This window comes from Trematomus bernacchii, unplaced genomic scaffold (assembly GCF_902827165.1).
Source record: "Trematomus bernacchii unplaced genomic scaffold, fTreBer1.1, whole genome shotgun sequence".
Classification (NCBI taxonomy): domain Eukaryota; kingdom Metazoa; phylum Chordata; class Actinopteri; order Perciformes; family Nototheniidae; genus Trematomus; species Trematomus bernacchii.
Genome location: NW_022987337.1, coordinates 19,264 through 31,469, shown reverse-complemented (window position 1 = coordinate 31,469; position 12,206 = coordinate 19,264). Strand labels below are relative to the sequence as shown.

At 52.5% G+C, this 12,206-nt stretch overlaps 1 protein-coding gene across 2 annotated transcripts in view; it reads right to left on the bottom strand.

The window, feature by feature from the left end:
- Positions 1 to 1,327: 1,327 nt before the first annotated feature.
- Positions 1,328 to 12,206, bottom strand: part of slc44a1b (solute carrier family 44 member 1b) — a 29,178-nt gene continuing 18,299 nt past the window's right edge. For both annotated transcript variants that reach the window (XM_034127935.1, XM_034127945.1), the window contains exons 10-15: positions 11,676 to 11,844; positions 11,061 to 11,217; positions 10,748 to 10,831; positions 10,524 to 10,661; positions 8,767 to 9,003; positions 1,328 to 1,775 (exon numbers count right to left, since the gene is read on the bottom strand). In XM_034127935.1, coding sequence (XP_033983826.1) covers positions 1,410 to 1,775; positions 8,767 to 9,003; positions 10,524 to 10,661; positions 10,748 to 10,831; positions 11,061 to 11,217; positions 11,676 to 11,844 — 1,151 coding nt within the window. In that variant the 3' untranslated portion in view covers positions 1,328 to 1,409. The remainder of the gene's footprint in view (positions 1,776 to 8,766; positions 9,004 to 10,523; positions 10,662 to 10,747; positions 10,832 to 11,060; positions 11,218 to 11,675; positions 11,845 to 12,206) is intronic.

The window sequence follows — 12,206 nt, the reverse complement described above, 5'->3', positions numbered from 1 at the left end:
GGTGTAATTATGGTGTAATATGGGTGTAATTATGGTGTAATATGGTGTTTATGGTGTAATATTGGTGTAATTATGGTGTAATATTGGTGTAATATTGGTGTAATTATGGTGTACTATGGGTGTAATTATGGTGTAATTATGGTGTACTATGGGTGTAATTATGGTGTAATTATGGTGTACTATGGGTGTAATTATGGTGTAATTATGGTGTAATATGGGTGTAATTATGGTGTAATATGGGTGTAATTATGGTGTAATTATGGTGTAATTATGGTGTAATATTGGTGTAATTATGGTGTAATTATGGTGTAATTATGGTGTAAATATTGGTGTAATATTGGTGTAATTATGGTGTAATATTGGTGTAATTATGGTGTAATTATGGTGTACTATGGGTGTAATTATGGTGTAATTATGGTGTAATATTGGTGTAATATTGGTGTAATTATGGTGTAATTATGGTGTAATATTGGTGTAATATTGGTGTAATTATGGTGTAATTGTGGTGTAATTATGGTGTTATTTAGGTGTAAAAACGGTGTAACCGGAGAGAAGTCTTCTTCTCGAGTTAAAGGAACACGGCGTCACCGTCTGATCCTTAGAACTTCTTTTAAAGCACCGCGGTGAAAAACAATAACAATAACAATAACAATAAGGCAGAACAGAAAAATAAACAAATAACTTGGAACATTATAAAACCTATAAAAACAAAGGTAAAAAAAATATTACAAATAAACATAAAGTCAATGAAGAGTCTGGTCCCAGGTGAAGATGAAGGTGATGATGATGATGATGAAGGGAGTGAGTCAGTTAGCATGCATCTGTTAGCACACTTCTGTTAGCACGTTCCCTTAGCGTGCATAGTTAGCACGTGTCCCTTAGCTTGCATTGTTAGCATGTGTCCCTTAGCATGCATTAGTTAGGATGTGTCCGTTAGCATGTGTCCCTTAGTGTGCAATTGTTAGCACATATCCGTTAGCACGTACCATTAGCATGCATTGTTACCATGTGTCCCATAGCATGCATTAGTTAGGATGTGTCCGTTAGCATGTGCCCCTTAGTGTGTATTGTTAGCACACGTTCCTTAGCATGCAATTGTTTGCACACGTCCGATAGCATCTGTCCCTTAGCATGCATGGTTAGCACGTGTCCCTTAGCATGCATTAATTAGCACGTGTCCCTTGGCATGCAATTGTTAGCACATATCCTTTAGCACGCGTCCATTAGCATGCAATTGTTAGCACATATCCTTTAGCACGCGTCCATTAGCATGCATAGTTAGCATGTGTCCCTTAGCATGCATTAGTTAGGATGTATCTGTTAGCACGTGGCCCTTAGCATGCATTGTTAGCATGTGTCCCTTAGCATGCATTAGTTAGCACGTGTGTCTTAGCCGTTGTTAGCGGTTGTTAGCTCGCGGCGTGGCTGCCTTGGTGAGGGGGCGGGGCGAGCAGTAGGCTGGCCAATAGGAAGAGGCTGGAGGTGGGCAGGTAGACAGAGAGGAACAGCAGGACGTCCTCGCTGAGGCAATACAGGAAGTGGCTGCGCTCCGTCAGCAGCCAATCCAGCAGCACCCCCAGCAGCAGGTAATACACCTGGACCTCCTGTAGCTCCTCCCACTCCCCCCCCTCCCCCTCCTCCCCCTCCTCCTCCTCCTCTGACGGGCTGTCACTCACCATGGGCTTCATCTCCGCCCCCCCCGACACCGCCTCCTTCACGCGGCTCCGCCCACTTTTAGCCACTCGCTCCAACCGCCGGCTGCTCTCCACGAACTCCTGGAGGGGAAGAGAGCCGTCAGTAAAGCGTCTCCACGGTTATTAAATAACTGTAGGAGCGTTCAGCTGGTTCATATCTATGGTAAACGTTGGCAGTATATCGCTTGAATTTAATTTCCTTTTTCCAAAAATTCCGAAAATATGTGAATTCTGACTTTTTCAAAAAATTCCGACTTTTTTCTCAAAATGTATGTGAATGAGTAATAATCAATTCTGTATGGTGTTGTATGTTTCTGGACTGTGCAGAGATGTTTATTATGGTTACTGACTTTGTGCCGTAAAGCGGACTCTAGTGCCTCGAAGAGAGTCAGAGACGCTACGCCAGCGAGACTCTGGAAGTCGACATGCGTCCGCACGCCTCATAGTAATAGTGTTTATTTATCATATCCAGTTAAAAGGGTTTTAGTCGGTACTGGACCGCCAACAGATCTATAGAACTGACCTGAATAAAACCCTGAAGACGTACCCGGGGCTGCATGGTCTCCATTAGAGCTCTTTGGACTCTTGAAGTCAGATAATCAGCCTCGACAATAACTATATATTATTGATTTGCACCACGTTTAGGTCTTTTATCAGTGTTTCTACTTCCTGCCACATTGCCACTTAACTCTAACCAGCGCAAACACAAACCACAGCAACAGGTGCTTGCCTTGGAAAAGTAGGAGTTTAAATTGAAAGAACCATTTATTTCCATCAATGATTTTAATGATCATTGATATTAATTAATCCGGCCATATATGTATTTTAAAGGATTGATTATTATGAATAAATGAACAGTTTTGAGTATAATAAAATGAAAAACACTTTCCAAGAGCCGAGATCGATAGTTACGTCTGTAACTACGGTTCTATGAGTCCCGGATGACCGCCAGAGGCGGTGCTTTTAGCACTGGATATGTCCATCGTGCGCATGCGCAGTACGAGTACCAATATCAACAAAGTCACCTGTGACCCACGTGACACCGGCTATATCAGCCCGTGTCATCAGAGGATCTGTTCCCAGAATCTTCTCGCGAGCACACAAGAATTCTGAGTGACAGGAAACTCTGGCGGTCATCCTACTGACCGCCAGAGGCGGTGCTTTTAGCACTGGATGACTTATACCAACCATGTCATGAAGAAACCAAATACTCACCTAGCTGGAAGCAGCGGAGCTTGGCAACAGGACCACGCCCAAAGGATGGGGAGTGGCGACATTGACCCGGTAGAACCTGGAGAATGTGCCGGAAGACGCCCAAGACGCCGCGGCGCAGATGGTCTCCAGGGGCACTCCTCTCAGGGCGGCCCAAGACGTTGAGACGCTCCTTGTAGAGTGGCATCTCACCCCTGATGGCAGGGGGCGGCCACTGGCCCCATAGGCATGTGCGATTGTATCGACAACCCAGTGGGACAGCCGCTGCTTGGAGAGAGCACAACCCTTCCTAATGCCGCCATGGCAAACGAAGAGCTGCTCTGACTGCCGTACACAGGCCGTAGCATCGACATACGCTCTCAGGGCACGCACAGGGCACAGCAACTCGGGCGTGCGGCTCTCCTGTGGGACGTTAAAGCGTGCCAGCTGGATGGGCCGATTGGAGTGGGCAAGTGGAAGCACCTTGGGCAGGAACGCCACATTCGGCCAGAGGGCAACACCCGAGCCATCGGAGTTCCACCTCAGGCATGTATCGCTCACGGAGAGGGCATGCAACTCCCCAACTCGCTTCCCTGAGGTTATGGCAAGCAGAAAAGCTGCCTTTAAGGACAGCCACTTAAGCCCTACATGGGCCAGGGGCTCGAAGGGAGGAGATGATAGGGCATCTAGCACTAGGGGCAGGTCCCAAGCCGGAGTCCTCGGGGTACTAGGGGGACGATGCCGTAAGGCCCCCCTCAGGAAGAGGGACACCGACCTGTGGCGCCCCACCGTGGCGCCGTCGACCTCGACATGTTGGGCAGAGATAGCAGCCGTATATACCTTCAAAGTGGAGTGAGAACGTCCACTATCCAGAAGGGACTGCAGGAACTCCAGAATGGTGGCCACAGAGCAATGCCCCGGATTCTCAGCCTTACCCAAACACCAGTGGGAGAAGAGCTTCCATTTGCACTCGTACTGTGCTCGAGTGGATGGTGCTCTGGCATTCAGGATAGTTTCCCTGACCGATGCCGAAAAAGCGCTCAACAGTGGGTTGGGCCCTGCAGAGGCCAAGCCCAGAGCTGGAGGCGGTGAGGGTCGGGATGCCAGATCTGACCCCTGAGCTGTGACAGAAGGTCCTTCCTGTCGGGGAGGCGCCATGGTGGGCCGCAGCAGAGACTGCGTAGCAGCGGGAACCAAACTCTCCCCGGCCAGCGGGGGGCGACCAGAAGGAGCCTGTGCCCCTGAGTAAGGACCCTCTGAAGCGTCTGTAATAACAGCGGCTGCGGCGGGAAGGCGTACAGGAGACTGTCTGGCCAGTCGTGTGCCAGAGCATCCTGCCCCATTGGGCTGGTCACCTCTGCCCAGGAGAACCAGAGGGGGCAGTGCCTCGGCTCCTCCGAGGCAAAGAGGTCCACCTCGGCCCTGCCGAAAAGGCTCCAGATTGTCTCCACCACTTCTGGGTGAAGCCTCCACTCCCCTGGTGGAGGTTTGTGCCGAGAGAGGAAATCTGCCACCTGATTTTGGTCCCCTGGTAGAAAGACTGCCCGCAGGCTGGCCAAGCGGGGAGACGCCCAAGACAAGAGGCTCTGTGAAACCCGGAGCAGCTGTGCGGACCTGGTGCCCCCCTGGTGGTTGATCTGGGAAACCGCGGACATGTTGTCCGAACGAACAAGCACATGCCTGTCCGTCAGTTGGGGTAAAAAGTGCCTGAGCGCAAGCAGCACAGCGCGAAGCTCTAGCACGTTGATGTGATATGCACCTTCCTGGGCGGACCACAGACCCTGAACAGTCCTGCCCTGCCACACAGCACCCCACCCTGAGAGACATGCATCTACAGTGACAGTATCCCGGCGGGATGGGATGGCGCCCATGGGCGCTCCCATCAGAAGATAGGCCCTGTTTCTCCAGCGTGACAGAGAGTGAAGGCACTGGCGCGACACCCTGACCCTCCTGTGCCTGTGCCACTTGGCGTCCAAGTGAAGGCTGTTCAGCCATATCTGCATAGGGCGCAGCGACAGCAGACCTAAGGGCACAACGGCTGAGGCAGCCGTCAGTCTGCCCAAGAGCCGGAGGAACTGAATGTAAGGCACATTCTTGCCCAGCCTGAAGAGGGGGAGAAGGTGGGAAATGTCGTCCACACGACTAGGTGTTAGGCAAGCCCTCATGGCGACCGAGTCTAGGACCAACCCCAGGTAAGTGACCCGTTGGGAGGGGACCAGGCAGCTCTTCCCGGTGTTTACTGTCAGGCCCAACCGGGCTACGTGACATAAGAGGCGCGCCGTATCCTGGGCCACTTGGGACCGGGACGGCGCACAAACCAGCCAGTCGTCTAGGTACGGCAGGACCTTCATGCCCTGTGCCTGCAGGGGTGCGAGAGCTGCCGCCACGACCCTGGTAAACACCCTTGGAGAGAGGGAGAGACCGAAGGGAAGCACCCGGAACTGATAATGCTGGTCCTGAAAGGCAAACCTCAGGAACTTCCGGTGGTGGGCCGCAATCGGCACGTGGAAGTAGGCGTCCCTTAAGTCCACGGTTGTGAACCACTCCCCCTGTGTGACAACACGGAGGGTGTCTGCTGTGGTCAGCATGTGGAAGGGCAGCACCCTCAGGAATCTGTTGATTCCTCTGAGGTCCAGTACTGGACGAAATCCGCCGACTTTCTTGCTCACCAGAAAGTACGCAGAGTAGAACCCCCCGGACTGAAGCAGGGGGTCCACTGGCTCGATTGCGCCCTTGGCCAAGAGGACGGACAGCTCTTGGGCCAGAGCTAAGGCCTTCGCCGGGTCGCTGACAACTGTCATCTTGACCCGGCCGAAGGCTAGGGGCCGGCGTCGAAACTGCAATTCGTATCCCTGGGTTAGGGTGGAAACCACCCAAGGGTCAGTAGTACAGGCAGCCCAGTAGCTGAGCTGCTGCTGGGAAAAGCAGCCGACGACTGGCCCAGGGACTTCAGGGCCTAGCCCCCCGACCCCTTGGGGGGCGGCGGTAAGGCTGTGGGGCCCGGGGCTGCCTAGAGGGCTGGCGACCGGGGGCACGAAAGTCATTAGGAGGCGGTTGAGTAGACCGCTGGGACCTCCGCAGACCACCACTGAAAGCCAGTGGCAGAGTGCGGCTGCTAGAGGGGCCCCTGGGCCTGCTGGGAGTAGGCACAGGCCTACGTAGACCCGAGAGCTGCTGCCTGGTCTGTCTAGCTTGGGCAGCACGCTCTAGTGCCGCCAGGGCAGCTGCTCCAAACAGCTCCCCTGGTTCGACCGGCACGCCGCGGAGGACACTCCTACATGTCTCCGTTAGTGGTGACTGAGCCAGCCAAACCTGGCGTCGAGTCTGCACCAGTAGGGAGATAACTCGTCCCAATTCCCTAGTCATTAGGGCAAAGGCCTGCAGTGAAGAGTCACTGAGGCCCAGCAAAGAAGGCTCAGCCGGAGCCTGCTGCAGAGAGGCGGAGGCGGCCAGCATTAGATGGGAGAGAGAGTTCCCGATACGACCCATGCGTGCCGCTGCGTCGTAGGCCTTACAGAGCAGTTCGTCAGTGACCCTGCACTGAGGCAGAGGGCACCTGGCGTCAGGCCTTAGGGCCTCATCAGGAGCCAGAATCAGGGAGGCGATGGCAGGCTCGATGGGTGGCATGCGACCCAGCCCCACCCTCGCCGGATCCTGCATGGCAGCCAGGGTCCGGCTATCAGAGCTGAAGCGGGAGAGGGCCTTAGTGTCTCTCCAGCATGCATGGAGCTCCCTCAGGTACTCCTCCGAAGGAGGAACAGTGAGGGGGACAGGGGTAGGGCTACGCCTGAAGAAGGCGCTAGCCTGAGCCGCGTCGGCCTGCGGAACAGGAAGCTGCAAGTGTGCCAGGGCCGCACGAATAATGGCCGCCATGGAGGCGTCCTCCACGCCCTGCAGAGAGCCCTGAGCAGAGGAGTGGGAAGCCTCCCCAGAAGTGAGCGGGGCCTCGTCCTCCACCTCTTCGTTGAAGAGGTTAGCCGAGGCCGCTAGTGACATGGCATCCTCATGCAGAGGTGCGGCAACCGAAGGAGGGGCAGGCGGCAAGCCAGCAGCCCCTATACCGGCCCCTGGTTGAAGGGCTAAGAGGAGCGACTTCATCATGTCCATGTCGGCGGCTAACCGATCCACCTTAGAGGACAGCCTGTTGGGGGGCGAACCCGTAGCCATCGCTCCCTCGGGTCGCCGGGAACGGCCAAACTGACCTAGGGGAAGATGCGACAAGGAGAGGTGTCCGTTGGCTTCTGCCAGACGCTCCACCTCTGCGACTCTGGCCGCTCTAAGCGCCCAAGGCATGCAGCTACAGTTCATGCAGGCGTCCTGCGTGAGACCCTCCCTCAAATGCTCGAGACCAAGGCAAGAGGGGCAGCGGTCGTGGCCATCCTCGGGCTCGAGAGAAGCCATACAGGCGCTACATGGATGAGCCATCATGTAGGTAGCCGGATGCAGCGTAACCGGGAGCGGGGTGCGAGAACACAGCCTTCACCAGTTACCTGCTGAACGGAAGGAGTAGAGCCCTGCTCCTACTCGCCGAACACGAGAGGGGTGTAATGGGGTACACCCGCGTTACTTAGCAGAGGGAGCGGGGAGCGAGAGCACTGCCTTCACCTAGCTAAGTAAATGAAAGTGCAAAGCTACTAGCAGAGGGAGCGGGGAGCGAGAGCACTGCCTTCACCTAGCTGAGTAAACGAAGCACGGAGCTACCAGCAGAGGGAGCGGGGAGCGAGAGCACTGCCTTCACCTAGCTGAGTAAACGAAAGCGCGAAGCTACTAGCAGAGGGAGCGGGGAGCGAGAGCACTGCCTTCACCTAGCTAAGTAAACGAAGCACAGAGCTACCAAATAAGGAAGCTTAACAGGGCAGCTAGCCAGCCGGCTGCTGCTCACAGTCAAGGAACACTCTTACCAGGAGCGGGGGTGAAAACACTGCCTTCACTGGTTGAGTAAAATAGCGAAACAAGCTAAGGAAACTGCTTCTAAAGAAAAACCAGCACGGGTAATCCGGTGCTTACCTCAAGCGTCAGCCAAAGTGGCTGACCAGGCAGGACACAGTTAGGCTGAGCCGCGCTACTGCTAACTAGCTAAACAAGAGGACACAACACAAGCTGGAACTCAGGATGCTAATGATAGCTTGGCGCAACGCCGCGCTATCAGAAAAGTACAGAGAACGCAACAAGGGCAACTCCTGGGAGAGGGGGCGGAAACGCTACCGTCACCAGAAAGTTCAAGCCAGGTAGCAACCAAGACAGAAATCAGGACAACCTAGCTGGGAGAGGGAGTGGAAACACTGCCGTCACCGACCAAGCCGACACCAACCTGTCCGTTGAAGTTTTCTGCGCAGCCGGCCGCAGCTCCTGGAGGACGGGTAATCCCGCGGCTCCGACTGGATCAGTCACGAAGCTACACGCAGCCAGCTGGATGCAGAGAAATCCTTAAATCCAAACGTTCCAACTGAACGCTGTAGGCTACAATAGTGTAGCCACGGTACTCTCGCGCAGCGAGAAGATGAAAGGAACAGATCCTCTGATGACACGGGCTGATATAGCCGGTGTCACGTGGGTCACAGGTGACTTTGTTGATATTGGTACTCGTACTGCGCATGCGCACGATGGACATATCCAGTGCTAAAAGCACCGCCTCTGGCGGTCAGTAGGGACGAAATAGAACTATAACCAATGGTTTCAAACCCATTAAATAAAAGATTAAAAGATTAAAATGGAGCTAATGTCACAGATTACTATAATGCAGATCTCAAAAGGATGAACCAACTAAAAATATTAAAAAGGTACAAATAACTAACCCTATAACGTTTATGGAGTAAAATAATAACCAATCAGAAAAACAAATGGTATCCATGGTAACCCCCTTTAGGGGGGGGTTCCTCACCATCAGAGCCTTGTCCATGAAGAACTCGCGGCCCGGCGTGCCGTCGTTGTACTTGGTGTCGATGGCGAAGCAGAGGAACAGGACGTCAACCACGATCTCAAACACCGACAGGAAGCAGTGCGCCACCAGGAAGGAGAAGAGACACACGATGACGAGCGGCAGCAGCCACTCGGCGTAACTCCGCTGAGCGTTCAGCAGCAGGACGCCGCAGAACGCCGTGCAGGTGACGATCAGCACCTGGGGGGGGGGGGGGTCAGTTAGAAGGTAGCACACAGAGCTGCAGGTGTTTCTGTTGGGCTAAGCTAAAGGTGGCTAATGTTGCGCTATAAAGGAACTACAGCACGGTCACATGACTTCACGTCACCACCGCTAAGCTAAAGGTGGCTAATGTTGCGCTATAAAGGAACTACAGCATGGCCACATGACTTCACGTCACCACCGCTAAGCTAAAGGTGGCTAATGTTGCGCTATAAAGGAACTACAGCATGGTCACATGACTTCACGTCACCACCGCTAAGCTAAAGGAGGCTAATGTTGGGCTATAAAGGAACTACAGCACGGTCACATGACTTCACGTCACCACCGCTAAGCTAAAGGAGGCTAATGTTGGGCTATAAAGGAACTACAGCACGGTCACATGACTTCACGTCACCACCGCTAAGCTAAAGGTGGCTAATGTTGGGCAAATAAAGGAACTACAGCACGGTCACATGAATTCACGTCACCACCGCTAAGCTAAAGGTGGCTAATGTTGCGCTATAAAGGAACTACAGCATGGTCACATGACTTCACGTCACCACCGCTAAGCTAAAGGTGGCTAATGTTGCGCTATAAAGGAACTACAGCATGGTCACATGACTTCACGTCACCACCGCTAAGCTAAAGGAGGCTAATGTTGGGCTATAGAGGAACTACAGCACGGTCACATGACTTCACGTCACCACCGCTAAGCTAAAGGTGGCTAATGTTAGGCTATAAAGGAACTACAGCACGGTCACATGACTTCACGTCACCACCACTAAGCTAAAGGTGGCTAATGTTGCGCTATAAAGGAACTACAGCATGGTCACATGACTTCACGTCACCACTGCTAAACTAAAGGTGGCTAATGTTGCGCTATAAAGGAACTACAGCATGGTCACATGACTTCACGTCACCACCGCTAAGCTAAAGGAGGCTAATGTTGGGCTATAAAGGAACTACAGCACGGTCACATGACTTCACGTCACCACCGCTAAGCTAAAGGAGGCTTATGTTGGGCTATAAAGGAACTACAGCACGGTCACATGACTTCACGTCACCACCGCTAAGCTAAAGGAGGCTAATGTTGGGCTATAAAGGAACTACAGCACGGTCACATGACTTCACGTCACCACCGCTAAGCTAAAGGTGGCTAATGTTGCGCTATAAAGGAACTACAGCATGGTCACATGACTTCACGTCACCACCGCTAAGCTAAAGGAGGCTAATGTTGGGCTATAGAGGAACTACAGCACGGTCACATGACTTCACGTCACCACCGCTAAGCTAAAGGAGGCTAATGTTGGGCTATAAAGGAACTACAGCACGGTCACATGACTTCACGTCACCACCGCTAAGCTAAAGGAGGCTAATGTTGGGCTATAAAGGAACTACAGCACGGTCACATGACTTCACGTCACCACCGCTAAGCTAAAGGAGGCTAATGAGGGGCTATAAAGGAAGCTAAAGACTCATTCCTGCACCTCTTAATGTTAGAAACGTCAGATTCCTCTCACCTTCCCCAGGAAGAGCACGAAGTCTCCGATGGCGTTGATTGTTGCGACGCGCAGCGCGTTCTCCACCAGGATCACGAAGGCGTCGCGCGCAGACGTGCAGAAACTGGTGCTGTTGATGGCTGTGGCTGCATATGCATTCTGGGTAATGAAGGCACAGATGGATGTCACAATAAAAACAGGGAGGAAGAAGAAGGAGAAGAAGAGGTGTGCAGGTGTGCGTTTACCTGATTGAGATAGTTGAGGCACTTCTCTAGACACCACAGACAGCAGATACAGGTTTTCAGCAGGCAGCGCGCACACGCATTCTCCTGACACACAAAACAACACAACATTACACAATAACCTAATATATGGTATCAGAAATCAGATCTGACAGAAGGACTGGCTCTCGTACCGTTGTGTTTGTGCTGGTTGTTAATAAAGTTGTGTACGTTGTGTTTGTGCTGGTTGTTAATAAAGTTGTGTACGTTGTGTTTGTGCTGGTTGTTAATAAAGTTGTGTACGTTGTGTTTGAGCTGGTTGTTAATAAAGTTGTACCTTTCCTCTCAGCTGGTTGTGGATGTACATGAGGAAGAGGCGGGGGATCTTCACCAGCGTGATGATGAAGGCTCCCTTAGCGACGGTCCCCAGGTGATACCGGACCAACCGGAGGACCGACGACAGGATGGGCGCCACCGGGAGGCGGTTCTTATCCCTGAAAACAGAGTCAACATTAACCACGTCACCTGAACCTTTCTCTCAAAATTCTAACTTTCTTTCAGAAACATTGAAATTTGAAGCTGTTTGACTGAAAATTCAGATTTTTCTGAGAAAATGTGTGAATTCAGATTTTTGGGCAATTATAATTTTTTTAGGAGAATGTGTGAAGTCTGACTTTTTCTCAAAAGTCTAGACTGTGAAGTACAGACTCACCTGGTGGAGTTAAGACTCACCTGGTGGAGTTAAGACTCACCTGGTGGAGTACAGACTAACCTGGTGGAGTTTAGACTCACCTGGTGGAGTTAAGACTCACCTGGTGGAGTACAGACTAACCTGGTGGAGTACAGACTAACCTGGTGGAGTACAGACTAACCTGGTGGAGTTTAGACTCACCTGGTGGAGTTAAGACTCACCTGGTGAAGTACAGACTAACCTGGTGGAGTTTAGACTCACCTGGTGAAGTAGTAGGTGACGACGGCTCCGGCCACAGTCATCTGCTGGCAGGCGAGGATGAACTCTGTGATCCAGACCAGGCCCACAGCGTGGTACCAGGTGAGGTACTGCAGAGGGCCCGTGAGCCGGAACTCTGTCAGCGTGGTGTCCTCGTTCTGCTCAGGGTTACCTGCAACACACACCTACAGTCACACTACAGTTCCCACAATGCTCAGGGGGATACACACTACAGTTCCCACAATGCTCTGGGGGATCCACACTACACTACAGTTCCCACAATGCTCTGGGGGATCCACACTACACTACAGTTCCCACAATGCTCTGGGGGATCCACATTACAGTTCCCACAATGCTCTGGGGGATCCACACCACACTACAGTTCCCACAATGCTCTGGGGGATCCACACCACACTACAGTTCCCACAATGCTCTGGGGGATACACACTACAGTTCCCACAATGCTCTGGGGGATGCACACTTAGGGTGAAAAAATGAACCCTACGTGAAAATGCAGCAGCATTTGGATGCACT